The sequence below is a fragment of the Canis lupus genome, chromosome 11 (genome assembly GCF_011100685.1).
Source record: "Canis lupus familiaris isolate Mischka breed German Shepherd chromosome 11, alternate assembly UU_Cfam_GSD_1.0, whole genome shotgun sequence".
Lineage (NCBI taxonomy): Eukaryota > Metazoa > Chordata > Mammalia > Carnivora > Canidae > Canis > Canis lupus.
Window position 1 is genome coordinate 74,507,443 of NC_049232.1, and position 23,184 is coordinate 74,530,626.

A 23,184-nucleotide genomic window follows, 5' to 3' on the forward strand; every position below is an offset into this window, starting at 1 on the left:
GCTCTCCCCTGGCTATCCCCCAGGACTCTTCACAGTGGGTAGTGAGAGTGCCATGGATAGACTCTTCTTTTTGGTGTTATAGGATCCTAAAGTCTGATGGTAAGATAGGATTCCTGGACCCAGTAATGAAGAATTGGCAGTTTAGCTGTTCTGGTCAATTTCTTTTTAGCCACTTTTGTTTGGTTCTTGTTTATAAAAAGGGTTAGCAAATTATAATTATGAAAAGTAATTCCACATAAAACCAAGGCTATTTATTCTAAACATACAGTGGAGGGACTCTGTCATTATACTTACTAAATTTGATTTTTACCCTTTGGTTTCCAGCAAAATTGAAGGCATAGAAAATTTATATAATCTGCAAAAGCTGAACCTTACAGGAAATGAAATCGAACATATCCCAGTATGGTTAGGGAAGAAGTTAAAATCTTTGCGAATCCTGAATCTGAAAGGCAACAAGATATCATCGGTAAGTTATTCAAAGTAGCAAGGATTTTTTTTTTTCTTCAAATTTTTAGACTTGTTGAAAAAAAGATAAAAATCTAAGTCTTTAAAAAATGAGATTTCTTCTTTTAAGATTCTTGGTCCTTTGACCACACGTCAAATTCAGACATAACCTCTAGGGACTATCTAAGTAATTAAAAATAGGCATTTCTGGTTTTGCATGATTCCATGTACCTGAGAGTTGACCTCTTAGGATTTTGCAGCATTTCATTTGAGCCTCAGAAAACTTTTTTTTTATGGAAGCAATAAAAGATTATTTTTTGAATACTATCAGGTAGTACCGTCTTTTTCCAGGTTAAGTTGTGTGACCCAAAGTCACACAACTGGTGCCAGAATCCAGGTCCTGAATGCCTGGAACCAAGTTCTTTTTTTGTTTTTTTCAGACTTCTGAATTAAGCTTGATTATAGTGTCAGGTGTTATAGGAGGTTAATTACTAGCTCTTTTATTGTAGAGCAATATTGTCATCATGGCTCACATTAATCTAATAATCGTGTATGCTTTTCTTTGAAGTATAATTTATTATTTTTTTCTGACATTTATACAGTTAGATGTTCAATAAGTATTAAGTAAAAACAATTTACTTACATCTATATTAAAATTGGAAAAATCATGCTTAATTTAAGGAACATCAGTCATAAAATAGACAATAAAAGATGTACTTTCTAGGTCTAGACCTGCCTTCTGTGACCTTGGAGAATTCCATTCTCTCTCTAAAACTCATTGTGTAAATTGGAGAAAACAAACCCTTCCCTGCCTTTTTTACAGGGGTGTTCTGGAGCTCAGATAAAATGATAGATGTGAAAATGTTTTAAAGACTTTACGACACTAACTCCTAAAAGCGTCATCAGGGGAAGTCATTAATAATAAACAGCATTTGTTTAATTGCTGTGCAGTTTGCAATATCTGTGGTTTCTTATTTCATCTTTGTAAGTCTGGTGAGGTGACCCTGTACCATTTCACTGCAACAGCCCAAGAGCCTCAGAGCCCAAACCCATGTTGCACAGCATCACCTTAGAGCTCTTGGGGCTTATGCTGTGATGGAAAGAGGTAGCCACGAATCTAAAATTTGCTATAAATATTCCTCTAAGTAGTCGATTGTTAGTACTCAGTGTCAACTGATGTTAACAGGAAAATCATTCAATAAATATTTATTACCATTTTAAATTTTTCGTGACTTTCTTATCTCAGTTTATATTTGACGTTAGCATCAGTAAGAGATTGATACACATTCACTTGTGAGTGGAGATGTATTTGCACTAGGTATTAGGAGTAGCATTTCTCAACCTTTTAAAATCTGTCTTGGGATAAACATAAAAATCTTCAAAAATGTGCGTATCTCCCTGTATCCTTACTTATTTCTTTTAACTATCAATTATAACTATTATATGAAGATTTGCCACAATCTTTTCAGTAGTCATATTTTTGATGTATTCAATCAGTACAGTGAAAGAATAATAGGTTGAAAGTGACACAGACTTGAATTCAGATCCTGTTTTGTTCATTTGTAATCTCTGAGCTTTGGGCAGGTTATTTAACTTCTTCGAGCCTCAGTTTTTTTCATCTACAAAATTAAAATGGTGTTTATATCACAGGTTGTTGTGAGGAATCATAAAAGAAACAATATATGGAAAATGCCTAATATTGCCCTGATACATTATAGATATTCACATACTCCCATTCTGTTTCTCTTCTCAAGCACTAATTTTGGGTAATGGGTTCCTTGAATTGGTTCCTTGCCATATTGCTATCAATTTTCTTAATTTATTATTTCCTTTAGGTGTGTTTTTATTATTTTAAAATTAAATTATACTAAAACTAGTATTATATATCATTTCAGCTCCAAGATGTAAGCAAGTTGAAACCACTTCAAGATTTGACTTCTCTGATCCTACTTGAAAATCCAGTTGCGACCCTTCCTCATTATATCCAGTTTACCATTTTTCACCTTCGCTCATTGGAAAGTTTGGAAGGTCAGCCAGTAACTAGTCAGGACAGACAAGAAGCTTTTGCGAGATTCAGTTTAGGTAAGGTGACATTTAAAAAAAACTAAATTTGGGTGGGGGGAGGAATTTATTTTCAAAAGTTATCCAGAAAAATATATTGAAGTATGAACTTTATAATGCTATTAATTTTTGTTTTGGAAAATGACAACATAAATCAATTAACATCAATGTCATTGATACAGTAATTATCCATTAACATCGTTAAGAATCAGTAAATATTATTGAGCACATACTGTGAGCCAGGCACTGTTATCTGGCACTGATGTACAATGGTGAACAAGGCATATGGTAGTGGCCTTCATGCAGTCTGTATTTTAGTGGAAAAGAAAGATCAAAAGCAAGCAAACTGAGATAAAATAACAGAGGAAAACCCCCTTTTGGCAAAGGAATGGCTCTCTGGGAAATGACATATAAGCTGAAGGCATAGGCAGCGAAGGGATTAGCCATGTGAAGAGGGACATTCAGGGAGAAGGGCAGCTAGCACTTTCAGGCTGGAAAGCCGCTAAGAAATTAAGGAACTGAAAAATCAGTATGGGGGTCCTGGGTGGCTTAGTCAGTTAAGAATCTGCCTTCGGCTCAGGTCATTATCTCAGAGTCCGAGGATTGAGTCTCAGGTTGGGCTCCCCAATGAGGGGGGAGCCTGCTTCTCCCTCAGCCCTTCCTCCCTGCTTGTTCTCTCTTTCTCTTTTTCTCTCTCTCTCAAATAAATAAATAAAATCTTTAAAAAAATAAAACATCAGTATGACTGGAGAATAGCTCAAGAAAAAGATGGGAAGGCTCGGGGAGGGGCAAGATGACACAGGGCCTTGGGGTTAGGATTTTATTTCAGGTACAATAGGAAGCAAATGAGGATTTTTTTTTTTTTCTTAAAGATTTTATTTATTTATACACAGAGAGAGGGCAGCCCAGGTGTCTCAGTGGTTTAGCGCTGCCTTCAGCCCAGGCCATGATCCTGGAGACCTGGGATGAAGTCCCATGTCAGGCTCCTTGCATGGAGCCGGCTTCTCCCTCTGCCTGTGTCTCTGCCTGTCTCTCTCTTTCTGTGTCTCTAATAAATAAATAAAATCTTAAAAAATATATATATATACACAGAGAGAGAGAGGCAGAGACACAAGCAGGCTCCATGTGGGGAGCCTGACGTGGGACTTGATCCCGGGTCTCCAGGATCACACCCCAGGCCCAAGGCAGCGCTAAACCGCTGAGCCACTGGGGCTGCCCGCAAATGAGGATTTTTAAGCAGCAATAAGGCACAATCCTATTTTATTAAGATTATTTTTAGAGTACTCATCATGGTAAGCACTGAGTATTGCATAGAATTGAATCACAATATTGTACAGCTGAAACTAATATAACACTATGTTAAGTATACTGGAGTTAAAATATTTTTTTAAAGATTATTTTTTATGCAGGATGAAGAATGATTTGAAGCAGGGCAAATGGAGAAAAAAGGGACATGTCTGAAGGCTATTGTGGTAATCTAGGCTAGAAGTGTTGGTGGCCTGTATTTAGATGGCAACAGTTTCTAATGAAGTGGGTAATTCCCAGGCTTCTGGCCTGAGTAAATGGTTGGATTGGTGATATTGTGTATACAAAAGGGAGACTTCAGAATTCTAGGTTTGAATGTCTGTGAGACAACCAAGAAGAGGGTTGGAAATATGAGTCTGGAGTTGAGAGAGATCTGTACTGGAGATATAAATGCGGAGCTTGTCAGCATAACAGTGATATTTAATCCCATTGGAATTGATTGGTTCACTCAGGCTGGGGTTGGGAAGAGCAAGGTGAGCCACCTAAGCAGACTGAGAAAGAGAGGCCAAGTAAGGGGAAACCCAGGAAATAGTGGGTTGCAAAAGCCCCGAGAAAATTTCATGAGAGGAAGTGGTCAGCTGTGTTGAGTGTTGCTGAGACATAAAGAAAAAGTAAGATGAGCACAGAGAAGTGCTTTAGATTGGCAGTACATGATGGTCTTGACCAGCACAGTTAAGGAGTGGTTAGGAAAAAATGCTAGATTGTAGATCCAAGAGTGAATCGAGGGGACGCATTTGGGCGAAGGTTTGAAGTTTCCTCCCATGATTTCTCTCTCCTAGTTCCTAATAAGTGAAATTTTAAAAAGAGTTTAAGTTAAAAAAAAAAAAATCAATAGCTTCCAGACCAGGAAATGGGCAGAAGCAAACGCAGTAAACCTGAAAGCTAATAAAGAGTATTTGGGAGTGGAGTGGAGAGACCGTCATGGCTCATTTCTTATCATCCTTGAAAAGACAAGATGAGGTCAGAGAAAAACAAAAGACTGTCTCTTGATAAGAGGGTTACTTTATTAGAAGGGAGCAAAGATTTGTGCAGGTGTGGGAGTTTTGTTGCTTTGGTGGTGGGAAAATGAGAAAGTCCCCATGAGTGAGATCTTTTCTCAGTGAAATATGAGGTCATCAGCTGAGAAAAAAAATGGAAGGAGTATGGGAAGTTTGAAGACAAAGATGAAGGTCTTAAATAGCTATTTTAGAGTGTTAGGAAATGAATCTGTATGTTCAACCATTTGAAATTGATGTTCGTCTGTTTTGGCTTACAGAAACAGTAGTTTCATATCGTTTGATCCAATCCTTGAGAAATATGGTAAATTTTTATTAGTTTGGATCTCCTAACTCAATATTTGTTACCCTGAAGTAAATGTTTAGAATCTTTAAAAATATAAATAATGCAAAGAAAAGTCATCATATAAATATACTTTTGGGGAAATGTTTAAATTACTTATGATTACTTATGAATCTGAGTATTAATTAGGAGCCTTTAAGGCTCTTGGGATCCATTGGTGAGCCAGATAGATGCAGTTTCTTTTCTTTCCTTTTTTTTTTAAAGATGTTATTTATTTATTCATGAGAGACAAAGAGAGGCAGAGACCCAGGCAGAGGGAGAAGCAGGCTCCCTATAGGGAGCCCGATGTGGGACTTGATCCTGGACCCCCCCCCCCCCGTCGTGACCTGAGCTGAAGGCAGATGCTCAACCACTGAGCCACCCAGGTGCCCCCAGACAGATGCAGTTTCTGCTTTTCAAAGCTTTAGTGGGAAAGGCAGATGCCTAGCCATTTGATCACATTTTGTCACTCATTATATGACAAAGGGCCCAGCAGAGGTACAGGGTGACCTGAATGCATCCCTGGGAAGCATCTCTCCTGGGGAGAGGATAGATTCAGGGCAGGATTCTCAAAATATTTTTTCAAAACAAAGACCTGGAGGGTATAAAATAGGCCAGTAGGAGATAGAGGAAGAAAGTTCCAGACAGAAGGTGTGAATAAAAGCCTGCGGGATGGGGCACCTGAGTGGCTCAGTTGGTTCAGCGTCCGACTCTTGGTTTTGGCTCAGGTCATGATCTTGGGGTCCTGAGATGAGCCCTGGGGTCACTGGGCTCTGTGCTCAGCAGGGAGTCTGCTCATCCCTCTTCCTTATCCTCTGCCCCTCCCATACCCCCCCTCTAAAATAAAATCTTTTAAAAAAAGAAAGAAAGAAAATCTGCAGCTGGAGAGGGAATTTGGGACCAAATCATGAAGGTTTTTTTGTGAGTTCTTCATGTAAGTTTTGGATCCTATCCTAAACATAATAGCAGGAAGCCTTTGAAGGATTTTTAAGATAACAAAGTATTTTGCAGACCTGCTTACAGTATTCTTTAAAGTGTAATTACTAATATCAGATAAAATATTACAAGTTTTTTAACAGGAGACTTGGAAAAACCTCATTTATCAACATGCTATTTGAATGAAATGAAATACTTGGAAGTAGTGTTACTGTTTTTTGTTTTTTTTTTTAGATTTATTTATTTATTTGAGAGAGAGAGAGAACATGTAGGCTAGAGGGGCAGGGGTGAGGGCAGAGGGAGAGAATCTTCAAGCTGACTCCCCACTGAATATGGAGCCCGACACTGGGCTTGATCTCATGACCCTGAGATCACGACCTGAGCCAAAACCAAGAGTGGGGCACTTAACCAACTGAGCCACTCAGGCACCCCATAAAGTGTTATCTTTTAATATCGTTTTCCGAATGATATTGCCTTCTTACTTTTTGATATAAATCACTTTCTAGCTCAAGATAGTCTTTTCCCCCCAAAACCACAGTGAATAGTTTTCTTTTTTTCTAGAGATTTTATTTATTCATGAGACATACAGAGAGAGGCAGAGACATAGGCAGAGGGAGAAGCAGACTCCCTGTGGGGAGCCCGATTTGGGACTTGATCCTGGACCCTGGAATCTTGCCCTGGGCCGAAGGTAGACACTCAGCCACGGAGCCACCCAGGTGCCCGCCCCTGTGAATAGTTTTCAAAGTAAAATTGTACTTACACTATTCCAAGACTTCTTTTGCTATTATTTGAGAAATAGCCTCACCTTTCTTCAAGTAGAGAGTGTTATGATCAATAAACTCTTAAATTTGCGTTGGCAGATGAGGTAGAAAGACTGGAAAGAGACCTGGAGAAGAAGACAATGGAAACTGAAGAGCTTAGGAGTGAGCAGACAAGGTTCCTTGAGGAAATTAAAAGTCAGGATAAATTGAACAAATCACTGAAAGAGGAGGCCAGACTACAAAAACAGAGCTATGAGGAGCTGGAGAGTAACCTAAACACCAAAAATGAATTGGTAAGCCTGGGTTTCACATTGCTTTGACTGTATTCTTTGGAAATAGAGAATTCTTTGTCCTTGGGTCTAAAAACAAAACTTCTGGACTGTAGAATGGGGCAGGCGTGGTTTAACAGAAATGTGTGCAAAAGTTTCTACAAATTATCGTTGGCTGCACACTGTGGGACATGGGCCCCCAGGGATGGGTACTGTCTTGGGCTACGTTATGTGAGGCATGGTGTCCAAAATAAAGGAGGACAGTGAAGCCTCACACTGAGGAGCTGCTCAGACTGTCCCTAGATTTTTGTATTTTATTTATAACAGCATTGTTGGTGAGGTTATACATTGGCAAAAACTTTTAGAAGGCAAATTGGCAAAATTATCCAAATTTAAAGGGATGTAACCCTATGTTCTACATATTGGAAATATATACTATGCTGATTTAATATATAATTATATATGATACTCTGTAGAAATTGTAGCAAGAATGTATATTATGTGTGCACATATATACACATATACATGGACATTCACCACAATCTTGTTTATATTAGTAAAGTATTGAAAATAGCTCAAACGGGCCTCCTGGATATCCATCTGGTAGAATAACGGTGTTGCTGTTAAAATAAGGTGGAGCCGTATGTCCTGATAGGACGTATGTCTGATCTCTATTGCTCTGTGAAGAAAGCAAGCTGGGAAACAGGGTATCAAGGACGATGCGATGTATGTGGCATGGATAATAGTATGTGAGGAAAAACAGTAGATAGGTACCAAACTCTTGACAGTAGTTATTTCTGGGGAGCGGATTATAAAGCACTTTGATTTTTTTTTTAAAGAGATTTTATTTATTTATTCCTGAGACACATAGAGAAAGGCAGAGGGAGAAGCAGGCTCCCTGTGGGGAGCCCGATGCAGTACTCAATCCCGGGACCCCGGGGTCATGGCTTGGTATTTTTTAAATATATACACACACACACACACACACACACACACACACACTCTAGAAAAAGAAATGGCAAATAGAAATATAACAAAACAATGTTTTACTTAGTAATAAAGAAATTTCTAGGGGTACCTGAGTGGTTCTGTCAGTTGAGCATCTGACTCTAGATTTCTGCTCAGGTCATGATCTCAGGGTCCTGAGATGGAGCTCCATGCTCACTGCTTAGGATTGTGTTTCTGCTCTGCTCACACCCCCCTCCCCCTGCTCTCTATTAAAAAAAAAAAAAAAAAAAAATTTCTTTCTTTCTTTTTTTTTTTTTTTTACTTTTTCTTGGTTCTTATTTTTGTATGTTTCTGAACTTGAGATCACATTCTCTCTGTAATTTTGTATTCAGCTTTTCATAAACATTTAGCTAGGTCATTTAAGAACTTTCGATAAGTATTATTTTTGAAGATGGATATGTAGGGACACTTGGCTGCCTCAGTCCTAGAGCATGCATTCTATTTTGTTGTTATTTTTATTTCAATTCCGTTAATTAACATATCATGTATTATTAGTTTCAGAGGTAGAGGTCATTGATTCATCAGGCTTATGTAACACCCAGTGCCCATTACATCACATGCCCTCCTCCATGCCCATCCCCCCATTACCCCATCCCCCCACTCACCTCCCCAGCAACCCTCAGTTTGTTTCCTATGATTAAGAGTTTCTTTTTCTTTTTTTTTTTTTTTGATTAAGAGTTTCTTATGGTTTGTCTCCCTCTTTGATTTTATCTTGTTTTATTTTTCCCTCTAAAAAGAAATTTCTAATAACTGTCATGAGACAAATTGTAATAACTCTGGAATGGAATTGCTGTCACTGAAACAGGCATAATAAGCTCAGGGATTAGAGAAAAGATAAAAAAAAACGTTAGCTAGGGAGATGGACTAAATGATTTAAAATGCCTTTTCAACCCAGAGAATGGGGATTCTGTAAAATTGTTGGGTTACTTTCTTTGAAGGAAAAAATAGCTATTGCTCTTCTCTATTTTTTTTCTTTTGACAATTCTTTTTCTGATCTGTGCATAACTTAGAGAATTTAATTTCTCATATAACTAATGAAATCCTAGATGGTTCTCTTTCTTTTTGCACCCCCCTCCCCTTCAAGATGGGTATTCTGGCTTGATTGACTTGATCTGTTGATAAGAATTGTGCTTTAAGTACTTATGTTTTTTAACTAGAAAAAAGTGTTTCCTCCTCTATGTAGCATTGGAAATTGTTACTTGAAATCTGAATACTTAGTGACTATCTTTTTCTTGAGCTCTTCTTTGCCTGAGGAAAAAGATGATTTATATCAGGGGTCATGATGAAAGCCAGGGCAGCTTCCCCAGCCCTATCAGTCAGCTACTCAGAGCATTTGCAGGTTGCTTCATACACCTCTTATTTGAAGGTAGTTTTCAAATATGTCAGCCATATTCTGAAGGCATATTGTATAAGATGTTAATCTGATAATTGTCAATAATTATATATAGCACATACTTCTGTTGCTCTCTATTCCATGATTGATGATTAATTAAATCATTAGAAACTTATATGACAGTTTGATTTTAGCAGTGCACTCTTTGGGCCATCATGTAACATTTGTATGTAAAATACAAATATGGGGCACCTGGCTGGCTAAGTTGGTAGAGTGTACAACTCTTGATCTTGAGTTCATGACCCATGTTGGGTGTGTGATACCTACTTAAAAATAAATAATAAATAAAACTTAAAATATAAATATAAAAACAGTACTTACTATGGTATCACTTGATACTTGTGAACATTTAATAAATTTTCCTGAGTTTACTAATCTTTTTTTCTATAATATAGAATCCATCTTTTATTGTGAAGATAAGAGAACATTGTAATTTCTATATGCAGCCTCCCTGGTACATGTTAGTTAATTCATTGAAAACCTGGGCAAAATGTTACATCTTTTGACTTTGCGCTATCCCCAAATTATGGATTATTATAGTTGCTAATTTTCTCTTTTTTCTATTTATAATGTTGATATATTTGTGCTGTGAATAAATGTTTTGTAAATTGTCAACAGTTTTTACTGGGTTTATTTTCAGTAACTATTTTTGGTTGGAAGACATTGCTCTTTATGTCACTGTTATTTTTATCATTAACCATTTAAAAGCATATTGACATGTGAATTCTGCATCTTATTTTTTACAAAATGGCATATATATCATGGCTCTCTAAGTAAAAAAAATACCCACATATGCGTGCATGCACACATTATACATACATATAAATCTTTTTAAATTTTTTCTGTCTATATTGTGTTCCATTTATTTAACCTACTCTTATTGATGAATATTAGGTTGCTTCCACTTTATTAGAAATGATACTACAGAGAAAATTTTTGTAAATATGTATTTCTGCATTCATAGTAGTAATTCCTTGGTATAAATCACTACAAGTTGGGGCACCTGGCTGGCTCAGTCACTAGGGCATGCGACTCTCAGTCTCAGGGTTGTGAGTTCAAGCCCCACGTTGGTAGAGGTTACCAAAAAAAAAAAAAATAAAGAATATCACTACAAATGGAATTACTATGATACTTGCATTTTTAATTTTGGTAAACATTAAGCATATAGCTGCTTTATACTTCTATAGCAGTGAGTGAAAGAGCCCAATTTCCCACTTGAAATTATTTTGAACTTGTAAATAAGTTAGGAAAAAAGTGAAATCTCATTGCTTTAATTTTACTTTTTTTTTAGTTGGACAGCTGATTGTTGCATATGTATTTATTAGATATTTTATATTCTTTAAATTTTTTAAAATAATTTTTTAATCAGGCTATTTTTAAATTTCAATTCAATTAATTAACATATGGTATATTATTGGTTTAGAGGTAGAGGTCAGTGATTCATCAGGCTTATGTAACACCCAGTGCTCATTCTATCCCATGCCCTCCTTAATGTCCCTCCCCCAGTTACCCCGTTCCCCCATTCCCCTCCCCTCCATCAGCCCTCATGTTGTTTTGCCTGTTCTTTCATTATTCCAAAATAGTATTCTACGTCTCAAAAAGAATTCTGGATCTTATTCTAAAAGCCTACATTTGAAAAAGATTTTCCATTATCTTCTCCAGAATATATCTGGTGATAATATCATCTACAGTTATATGATGCTTTCCAGTTTTGTCAAGTAATTCTTCACATAGGAGGTCAATTAACCTGTAAAACAAATGGGGTAAACTGCATTTTCTATAAAACTTCTGGTGCCATTTAAACTATAATAGTCCCCTCTCTCCTGCCACCAACAGATACTAATGTAATGAACTTTAATGTTAATATTGCTCTTTGTCTTTTCACAAGTTATTTAACTCCTGTTCTTCAGTTTCCTCATTTTTAATATGAGGATCACTTACCTGTCCTGCCAGCCTCATAGAGTTGTGAGGACTAAGTAAGGTAATGAATATGAAAATTCAAATATGAAAATAATTTGAATTGAATTAAGCTAAGTGATGGAAGGTGGTAGACCTGTGATATAGTCAATGATGATAAAATGTGTGTCCATAAGAGAGAATGGTGCAGTTGCTAATAACATTGTCTTCCTCAGGTAAGTAGTCAGTAAAGAGCAGCTTCTATCTATTACTACAGCTTAACTCTCTAAAGTTCTCCAGGTGATGGACTCTGTTTGCTTTTTTTCTTCTTTTAGCCCTTGTCTTGGTTTCTTGCAGAGCATTTTCTGCCGATTCTTTATTCTTCCTTAAAGGTAGTTCCTTCAGGGCTGAATTGCACACTATGTTTTTCATGGTTTGCATGATAACTTGTGTTACTATGCTTTTGTACATCGTAAGTTTTGAAACTGGCTTGCCTTCTCAAGAAATGTGCTTGTGTGTGTATGTGTAATTTTTTTAATGGATGTGTACATAGGGCAGTAAATTCAAATGTGAGGGAAAGAATTTGTATCATTTTTCTTACTGGTAAATATGCCAACTGCAGTCAACTCTTGATTATCCACAGCTAATACTGTAACTAGCCTACTTTCCAGGCCCTTTGACTCCTAATGTGCTCTCATTTATGCATTTATGCCACAGACATTTATTGAATGCTTACTGAATGCTAAGCCTAGCACTATAAAAGACACAAAGGTAATTTTGAATTGCACAGAGTATATATTATTTGCCTGCAGAGACCAGTCCATATATTGTTCATAGTTCCAGTCACATTTGCCTTTTATTTGGTCTTACTGCTAATAATCTTTGGGAAGGGAAACATGAGATTAGTTGATGCTGTTAGTTGTGAGTTGCTTTCTTGCGATTTGGTGAAAGCATCAGTGTGGGGAGCTGTGCTGGACACCCTGCAGCAGGACATCAAGGCAGCATCACATAATAGATGTTCGATTTGAAATCAGGAGACTTGTAACTGAACTCTGTCTCTTTACTGTAAGCTGTGCAATTGGGCAAGGTATTTAACCTCCTGCTGCAGCTTTTGTCATCTCATAGGGTAAATATGGTAAAGATCCAGTGAGATAGTACATGTGTAAAAGGCTTAGCACACTCCTGGCATACAGTGAGTACTCGATCAAGATTACCTGTCATCCAGGTTAGCATTACTTCCATTTGGACAGATAATCAGGAGATGACTGTAAGCTAAATCGTGCACGACTTTGAGTTCCTAGGCCTTGTAAAATGTTCATATTTGTTTATGTTTTATTCTCAGCTTGCATTTTCATATTAATAAAATTTTTCTGCATGTTTTTTGTCTGGTATCTACTCTCTGATGCTGTAAAAAAAAAAAGGCAAAAATCACTTAGTGGACCTTTGAAACGAATTCACAGGATTGGCTTAGTAGGAAGGGGGCTGATAGTGATGTTAATAAAACATTTAGCTTCTGCCACTAATCTAATATGTAACTTTTGACAAGTCAATTCACCAATCTAGGACTCATTTCTTTATTTTTAATTCAGATAATTAAATTGGATGATCTCTTTTCTTCTAGCTCTAGAAATTTCTAAGAATAAGTAAAAAGTTGTAATTATAGTAGAATTACTTTATTAAAAATTTAATATTATATATTGGGATCTGATTGACCGCATTCATATCCTTTATCCTCAATTAGAAGAATGTTCAGAACACTGAGCTCTACTATAGCAACAACAGTACAATTAAAACCAATCTCTTATTTTCATCCTTCTCACTGCTCCTTGTGATTCCTTTGTAATTACTCCCAAATATCATTTTCATCTATAACTATCAGTAACATTGCAGAGTAAGTCAAATAAATTCATGGTAATTATTGGAAAATCAGGAAGCAAGTACTTAATAGAGTATTTAAAAATAATTGACACAATTATTTCCATGTTTGGATAAAACAAATTGAAATTATTTTTAAAATCTTTATTATCCTGAAATTGCATATAAACTTCAAAGGTCTTTTATGTGATCTCTTATGAAGTGATAGTTTTATATTGCATTTCATAATACTTTAGAATAAGGATAAAATACTATGAATGCTCTGCTATTTGCTGTGAGTTTTAAAACACTTTAATTATTAGTTATGATTAGAACTTGCCATGCCATTGTACCTTTAATACTAACTTATACTACTTGTTTCATATCAAATTGGGCCAATAGCTAAAACAGAAGACCATGGAACTAATGCGAGCATGTCAGAAACAGTATGAGATGGAACAGGAGTTGGCCTTTTATAAAATTGATGCCAAATTTGAAGCCACTAAATTATTACCCATCAGAGGTGAGTTTAACCTTTATTTATTTATTTGGAGCTTAATGTTTTAGTAATCCAAATTAAAGCCAGCATTGAGTGGAGTGGGGGGAAGGCAGATGGTGAAAATGTTCAAGGGACTTTATCAATAATCATTCTACTTTCTTGTTATGAGGGCATCAGCAGAGTAAACATATTTTGGCTGAATCAGTGAATTTTTTGGTTCAGTAAGTTAAAGCAGGATCTAAAAGAGGTAAAAAGGCCCAAGAGAATCTGTGTGATTCTGATACCATATTATTTCATACTAAAATTTATTGGACTGAGATTTTACTTACATATCAGCCAAGAAACCAAAATAAAACACCTAAATTATGATTTGAGAGATTAAGCATGGCTAATAATCACATAACTGTAGGCAGTTCTTTAATCAGCCAATCTAAACACTTTTTGGGGATAGAATCCCTTGAGGGATTCTGAGAGACTGTTTTTTTGTTTTAGTTCTTTTTTGGTATATTAAGAGTGAGATTAAAAGTGGCATATATTTTTCAACTTCTAGGTATGTAGGATTAATGTTAGGCAATTCTGTGATATGTTCTTCACTGATAAAATGAATGATGTCACTTAGCTGCTTAGAAGTTACTTACTAAACCATAAATATTTACTTATTTTGCTTTTAGTATGTCGAAATTGATAAAACCCCAGATGAAAGCCCTTACATTGGCAAATCCAGATACAAGAGAAATATGTTCACTACAGAGAGTTATATTATTGCAAATGCCCAGACAGTAAAGATCAAGAAGATGGAGCTAGATGAAGGGGAACAACTCAGAAATGAGCACGTGAACTTGGGAGCATCGCCAACAGACATACAACTGGAAGACAAAGAAAAAAAAATAAGTGCAGGTTAACAAAAGTTATTTTAAATTCTTTCGAGGGTATCCCTGGGTGGCTCAGCGGTTTAGCGCCTGCCTTTGGCCCAGGGCGCGATCCTGGAGTCCCGGGATCGAGTCCTGCGTCGGGCTCCCGGCATGGAGCCTGCTTCTCCTTCTGCCTGTGTCTCTGCCTCTCTCTCTCTCTCTCATGAATAAATAAATAAAATCTTTAAAAAAATAAATTCTTTTGAAAACAAAAAGATTAAATATATAGGCAAACTTTGTTTTATAATTCTTTTAACTAAACATGTTGAAGGTACTTATATTATTGTTTACACGAAAAGCCTAAAACAAGAGTAGTGATTCTTTGAGCAAATCATTTTTTAATGATTCCTGTTAGAGTTGAGAATGGGTTTTCTTTTCTTTCTTTCTTTTTTTTTTTTTAAGATTTTATTAATTTATTCATGAGAAACACATTCATTGAGCTACCTGGGCTGCCCGAGAATGGAGTTCTTGACAGTAATAATGGTGACAGCATGTCCAGGGGGCCCAGGAATGCCTAAATCTTCAGTCGCCAGCAGGTCCTTCTCACTTTTGAAGTTGCACATTCAAAGACATAATTGGTCATAATTGTGGCAAGGACCACTTTACTGATTAGTATGCAAAATCTAAAGCAGTGCTTTGGATAAGCTGGATCAGTGTACCCACCTTATCCCAACCTGCCCCAAAACATCTAATTGAAAGGATCTGACCACTTCCTGGCAAGTCCTAAGGAGGAAGAAGTCAATCCAAGAGGGTACTAGGGTACTTAGAGACCCTGTCAATGGCATACTCTGAATCCACTTACCCAGTGAGCTGCATGGATATGGAAGGAGAAAAGCAGATCTATTGTGGCGCATTGTGGGGCTCTCCCTAATCCAGTGAAGCAGCTCATCTTCTCTTAGTTGGTAGCTAAGTGGAAAACATGGAAGGCCGTAGAGAGGTTGACTTGGAGAGGGAACAAAAGAGACTGAGATAATCATCCTACACACTTTACTCTGCAATAGGAAAGCAGAAGTAAATCCAGAAGTATGTGGAGGCAGGGAGGGAGGAGGGAGAGAAATTGGAAATTTGAGGTATAAAGTAATTGATTTGAGATCACCCCCAGCTGGAAGATACTGTTCATTGGTGAATTTCTTGATACCAAGTCCTGTCATAAAGTAATTACCACTAACACAGAGTTTTCTAATAGCTTGAACCTAATTACAAGCTAGTGACATGTAAATGCATATTTACCAGTAAAATCCTTATTCTCTCAGAAGAGTTCTTTAGTGTTAGACATAATGAGTAAAGCCCCTTTTAAGAATTTTACAAATAAAATGATCAATTATAGTCCTATAGCATATGGTAAAACTATTCTAGAGATTAACTGACAGGAAAACTTTCGTAAATTACTTTCTATTTCAGGATCTATAATGAAAGAATTTAATGGGAGGAGGGTTCTTGTAAAGAAAAAAAATCTGATAGAAATTTGAGAATTTAAAAAAAAAAATTTGAGAATTTGTGTATGTCTTTGTTCATGGTTTTTAAATTTGCAGCACAAACTCGACTATCAGAACTACATGATGAAATAGAAAAGGCAGAACAACAAATTTTAAGAGCCACTGAAGAATTTAAACAACTGGAAGAAGCTATACAACTTAAAAAAGTATGTAAAAGCAAAGTAGCAATGCAGGAGGAAATGCAAGATAAGAAACGTGTTTTCTCCCTTCATAACCATGTTAAACAAATTTTAAATCTGTGCTGCCTGATTAATTATGGAGTAGCAGTTTTCAGCATCAGCCTGTGGTTCTAGCATTTTCCAATTACAATTCCCTGCCATTTATGATGACATCCTATTAACATTTTATAAAGCATAGAGAAATAAATTACTTATCATTTATGTAAAAAGAGATGTTCAGTGTACTCTATTTTGAAAGTGTCTACCCAGGGAGGTTGATGCTTCCTGTTCTAATTTAATTAAGCACCACCCACCTTTAAGATCCGGGACCTAGATTAAGAGTCAGAAGACATCTTTACTGTACATGAACATTATCAAACACAAGCAGCAAAAATGTAAATGATAAGAACTATGATGAACAAAAAGATGGAAGTGTTTCCCTCTCAGAAATTACCAGAGTATGTCATGGAGCAGTGAGCAGCTCAAACCCATGACATAATTGCAATGGGAGAATTTAAAAAGGAAATATCGTGACAGTTAAGTCTGTAAAAGTTTTTAATTATTTGCAAGTTTTAAAAATCAGTATTTCAAAATTATATTGGTAAGTGTATTCATACTATAGTAGATAAAACAAGAATGTGAAGTCTAAATTGTAGATTCTTTCAAAAGATACACTATACGGTGATTTTAAAATTAAACAGTAACTAGAAATTGATTCACGTTTATTGGAAGCTTACTATATGCTAATCCCTGACTGGGCTTGGGCCCTGAGTAATGAATAAAACAGGTGTGTTTCCCTCCCGCATGGACAGGAAAGAGGCAATGAACAAGTTTAAAAAAAAATAAAAATGAAAATGAAATACGGTTACACAACATGTATGTTGTAGGAAAAAAATAGGAGAGCCAATGAAAAGGATATCATTTAGATTGTGGGGCCACAAAGGCCTCTCTGAGGAGGTGATATTTGGGCTGAAACCCAAAGGATGTGAAGGAGCCAGCAAGACAGCCGTAGGGGATCCAGTATTCCAGGCAGAGGTGACAGTGGGTGCAGAGACCTTCACGCTAAGTGTTCCTCTGCAGAGCGAGGGAGAATGTGGTGGAAGATGAAGTCCAAGATTGTGCCAGGATTCATAGGCTCTCATAAGGCGTTTGAATTTTAGTCTGAAGGTAATGGGAAGCTTTTGAAGGACACTAGTAGTAGAATGTCTGATCCTATTTGTATTTTTATAAGGTCACTCTGGCTACTGCCTGAGAGTGAAATGGGGTGAGAGAGATGGAAAGAATGGAGATGGGTACATCTCCTAGGGGACCGTTACCAGTAGAGACAGGAGATGGTAATGGCCTGGACTAGGGGGGCAGTGGTGGATATGGAGGGAAGCAAACTTATCATCAGCAAAATTTGGCAGGTGAACTTATCAGACTTAAAAATGGATTGAGGGGTGCCTGGCTGGTTCAGTCAGAGAAGAACATTTGAATCTTGATCTCTCGGGGTCATGAGTTTGAGCCCCACATGGGGTGTAGAGGTTACTTAAATAAACAAAAACTTTTAAAAAACGGATTGAAAGTGGGACGAGGCAGAGGGAGTCATCAAAAATGATTTTAATCATTAAAAAAAGAATATTTTATAATAATGTTGGACAAAGCTTACATAGATCGATAGATGTAAATATACATAATTTTTAAATAAATGAATACTTACAAAAGTGTGCTTGAAAAAAATAATTATTTAAAATGAGTACATTTAAGCTAAATTTTTCATTATACTATTAATTTGCTTGATATGCTCATCACAAGGGTAAGTGCTATATAAAGTCAACTACCATTAATATTATGGTTATTATTAATAATGTCTAAGTTGCTTATACTAGAATGACAACTTCATTTTTACCTGCTGTTATTATCAGAAAATCAAAGTAAGATTTTTCTACAAGTAATAAGCATAAACGTATAAGTTATGAATGGAATGCCTAATGATTTTTACATTTTACTTTTATTTTAAAAAACTGGTAGAGCACAGAATATCTTTTTAAATTTTAGAAGTTTTCTTTAAATTTGTAAATTACTGTTGCTATCCTCTGTTAATTGTGTGTTGGGGTGTGTGTGGGGGGATTAGATTTCAGAAGCGGAGAAAGACCTTCTTTTCAAGCAGTTGAGTGGTAGGATACAGCTTCTCAATAAATTACGCCAAGAAGCTGTGGATCTAGAAACACAGATGGAAAAGCAAAGGCAAGAAATTGGTGAAAAGCAGAATGAGATCAAGGACCTGGAAATAGTCACAGATAGCCTGGATTCCAGAGACCCAAAACATGTAAGTAAATGAAGAGACTTTGACTTGTTCTATAGGGACTAGAGTATCATTCCATCTAGAAATTATGTCTCCTCATTTTTAGCCACAGAGTTCTTTCTGAAAGCCTTTTAGTTTGATGCACAAATTTGAGTGATACATATGTTTATGTATGCGTGTGTGTGTCAATATATATCTGTGCGTATTATATATCCATATGTCTGTGTGCATAACATATGTGCATATATACTTATATATAGAAGTATACATATCGCTGTGTTGAAAACAAAACCTAAGGCTTGAAGGAGATAACTTTCGGTAGAATGATAGATGCATGGTACATGTATTTTTTTAAGTGACTATCATATTTCAAAGCAAAAGAAACTTGTCCCAAGGTGCTGTCCAAATCTCTTAACCTTTCCCTTTTCTTGCTTTGTTTTTTTTTTTTAAGAGCAAGGTGGTGAGATGGGAGAGCTGAGAGGGGTTCAGAGTCTTTTTTCCACCTCTTTTTTAATCCTTTATTGCAAACATTACACTAAAGCTATTTTTTGTTTTGTTTTGTCCTTAAAAAGGAAACATTTCTCTAGACTGTGTCTTCCTAAAATGTGGCCAGAGGTGGTCAGGTGGCTATATGATGGAGTTAGGTTCTTGTCTTCTCTGAGAAGTCTTACTAATGGCTTACGTTTTACCCAATATTTGTAAATATAGAAGTAAAATTATTTCCTGCATATTTCACTGCTATACTTTGAAAAATGTTATTTTTTAATAGAACTTTAAAACCTCTGATCTAAGAGAAGTCATAGAATTTAACATGGTAAGGACAGTGCACTATAATTACTTTAAATACTTGTCAGGTTATTTGATTATCCCTTTAAACACTTCAATAAAATACCAGGTAAATTTTTTTTGCAAGCCAGCTAATTTTTACAAAAGGTAATCTTATCATTCATAGAAATAAAGTCTTCTCTAACAAAAGCTTAAGGCTGATTATTAAAATTGAAATTAAGAGAGGACTTGATTATTTTAAAGCATTTTCATTACATAAGAAATTAGATTTTAAGTAATGTGTAATGTGGCCAATAATATCTTGCCTTATTGCATTAAATTGTTAGAAGTCTGCCACCCCACATAAGGCTCCTAAGGACAGGAACTGTATCCTACTGTCACCTGTATTCCCAGGGCCCAACCCTATGTTTGTGAGTGTTTGCATCCAGGCAGGTAGGCAGGAACCAGACGACCGGCACTACCCATGGCTCCTCTGCTGCTCTCTTCAGTTCTGTGATCTAATTAGAACCTAGATTGTATGTTTGCTTTTACAAATGACTTTGATATTCTTGGCAGACGGGGAGTCCAATCCTTATTGAATTTCTGTAAAAAAGTACATATAGAAAGGAGTTAAATGAGAAGCAGAAATGGCATACACATTCTTTATTTTTGACATACACATTTTGAAGGTAGTCAAAATCAATCTCTCTTAGTGGGAATGAGACATACAAACCTGGTTTAAGATTCCTTTTTGGTATTGTTAAAATGACTAATGGTTCGTTTTTAAGGTTATAGCTCTAGTCAGGGTACCAGAGGGTGTCTCTTTAATTTTTCTAGCTTGCACAAAGTTACCTTCTTGACTGGTGTTAGGCTCCTGTTTGGTATCACATTCTGAAAATGTGAATATTTTAGCAAAAGGGAAAGAATCAAGAGTGGAGTCCCTGCCTATTTTTTCTGTAGATGGAGACAGACTTTTATTCAGTTAACTTTTATTATGTAATCAGATAAAACACCTTTCTGAATAGCAAATAGAATTTAAAAGAAAAGCTTGAGAGATTAGGAAACGGTATGTGCCTCTGAGATAGGATAGAGAGCAAACACACTGTGCGACAAGGAGGTCTTCTTGCGTTTTTGTGTATACTGGTGAGGAACTTCATCACAGCATTCATATGATTGGTGACTTTTTTTTTCTAATTTGCAGAAGATGAAAATGTGATTTTAAAGGCTTAAGTGATTTCCTAAATTCACCCTTTTAGGAAGAGGCTGAGCCTTTGCTGTGCTACTGCAATGACCTTTCCCCCCCAAGGGAGCTAAAGGTCTACAGAGACTAATTATTTTTAAGATTAGCTTAGAGCTAAATAAACCTAGTCAAGGTTTCAGCAAACAGAAGCATTTAACTAGGTTTCAAAAGGAAAAAGTACCATTTAAAAATCAAATCCCATTTTAGCTATAAAAACTGTACCTAGCTAGAGGCACAGACGCCACAGCAGCACCCTTAGTAAGGGAAGATGTGTGGGTCCCCTCCCCACCGGCCGTGCCCGCGCCCGCGCCCGCGGGGTTAGCGGGCTGCGGTTCCCGGGGAATCGCCGGTGGCCTCGGCGCGAAGGTGCAGCGTGATTGGCCCTGGGGCCGCCCTGTTGTGATTTAAAGCTGGGGGCGGGGCCTGGGCCGGAGGCTGCGGTGATTGGGCGCGGGGCTCGCTGCGCGGGGGGCGGGGGCGCCGGGGGGGCCGGGGCCGGGGCCGGGGGCGGGGGCAGGGGTGGGGGCGCCGGGGTCCCCGCGGCCGGGAGGGAAGCGCACGTGGGGTTGAGGCCGAGCTCCGGCGCTCCGCCCTCGGCCTCCCGGTCCTACGGCTCGGGCTCGACTTTAACGGGACAAGTCGTGAGTTGAGGTATGGCGCTTTGCTCTCTCGTGCAAGATCGTTGAGAGGAGGAGGAGCCGCGATGGGAGTTCCTGCTCGAGGGCTCGTGGAAACCGCACCGGGCGCCTGTGCTCCGGGCGCCGCCGCGAGCCTCTTGCCCTGCGTGTGGAGGGATCTCAGTGGACTTTCTGGCCGTGATCTTAAAGGCTTGTGGGTAGAGACGTGAATGCAGGATTTTTTTAAAAAAATTCTTTTGCGAGCCATAAAAATCCTAAACTTACGTAGGATTTAAGCTGTTCTCTGCAGTTGCCGTCACAGAAAGGTTTCAGTCGGGTATTTGGGGACGGCAGGGAGGGAAGAGTCTTGAAAATCCCATCGAGGTTTACGGTAGTAAAACAAAAATGTCCCGAGCCGACTGCCACTCACTTGTTTCTTAAAAATGAAGGGACTTTTCTTTCTTGTCTTTGAAGGCAGCGGAACATCCAGAATGTTCTTTTTTAACCAAACAGGTATTAACTTGAGAGCCTGGAGTGGGTTCTGACCCTGATAGAGGGTCTCTCCTGACGGCTTCCTGCTCCTGTTGGGTCCGCTGATCCTGCGGGGGCAAACTCGAGCCACGGGGGACACCTGGACAGGCCATTGGTGGACCTGAGATGCCGTTTTCTCGTGTGAAAGGGAGGGTGTTTCCCCCTGAGCACCCCTGAAAATACAATCTAATCTTTTCAGTTTACAGTAGCTCTGGAGTGCGGGGCCGTCACGGTGTGAGTGGGTGTGTGTGAGTGTGGGAAGCTCCAGCGTGCTGCCCGGGGCCCTGCGCCTTGAGAATCGCTGGGCTGAGCGGCCTTGGAGGTCTTCTCAGCCCCAGTTCATCAAACCAAAAAGTAAAATGCTTCTTTGTATAAGGAATTGAAAATAAACCTCAATTCCATGTATTTTTTTGACATCACTATTTTTCCCTAAGAAACCTTTTTTGTTAAAGTACATTTAATGTGCTTTTTTGATTTAAAAGGTAGAACTATTGTAAATATTCTTAATATTAAAAATACTTATAAAAAAATCTGCTATGATCCTTCCACCCAGATATAATTCATGTTAGCATTTTGGAATATAGTCATTTTTTTTATGGGTGTGTGTGTGTATGCATATATATAAAATTAACTTTTTTGAAATCTTGTTAAAAGATACTCTTAAAAAAATACTTTATTTCTTTATAAATGAGATACAGAGAGAGAGGCAGGGACACAGGCAGAGGGAGAAGCAGGCTCCCTGTGGGGAGACCAATGTGGGACTCGATCCCAGGACCCCACGGTCACGCCCTGAGCCAAAGGCAATGCCTCAACTGCTGAGCCGCCAAGCCACCCGGGAGCCCCTAAAAGACGCATTTTAACTCAGTGCAAAGAACACTGAAGTTGGCTACTTTACCAAGTAGGCATGCCCTTGGAAAAGTAATTTAATCTCCTTGATTTTCCGTTTGCATATCTATGAAATGGAGAGGATTTCCAGATCAAGTTATCATGAGGTTTAAATGAAAACTACTTGTGTGAAAACAACACGGGGCGACACAGACTTAAATTGTTACATTTTATTTTTCATTATTCCTTTAGAAATGTTAAGCATTATTATTTTTTTTAAAAAAATGTTTCAGGGGCTCAGTATTTTGTTGATTTTTTTTTGTTTTTTTTTTTTTAATTCAGTGCCATATGAAGGCTCAGAAAAGAGGTAAAGAACAACAACTTGACATTATGAACAAGCAGTACAAACAGCTTGAAAGCCGTTTGGATGAGATACTTTCTAGAATTGCCAAAGAAACTGAAGAGATTAAGGACCTTGAAGAACAGCTTACTGAAGGTGAGAATTTAGGTATAATTTAAGGTAAATCAGTATTTAAATTTAAAGATTTAAGATGCTTCAGTATTAACAAAAGACAAATGACACCCAGGCAGGCATTAATCCAGTTATTATCTGA

At 37.5% G+C, this 23,184-nt stretch overlaps 1 protein-coding gene across 1 annotated transcript in view; it reads left to right on the forward strand.

Annotated features, from left to right (window-relative positions):
* CNTRL (centriolin) overlaps positions 1–23,184 on the forward strand; it is a 78,510-nt gene that overhangs the window by 14,238 nt on the left and 41,088 nt on the right. The window contains 10 exon segments of the mRNA XM_038553260.1: positions 325–466; positions 2,340–2,526; positions 6,924–7,117; positions 11,726–11,782; positions 13,647–13,742; positions 13,744–13,767; positions 14,415–14,640; positions 16,187–16,296; positions 18,422–18,616; positions 22,913–23,066. Coding sequence (XP_038409188.1) covers positions 325–466; positions 2,340–2,526; positions 6,924–7,117; positions 11,726–11,782; positions 13,647–13,742; positions 13,744–13,767; positions 14,415–14,640; positions 16,187–16,296; positions 18,422–18,616; positions 22,913–23,066 — 1,385 coding nt within the window.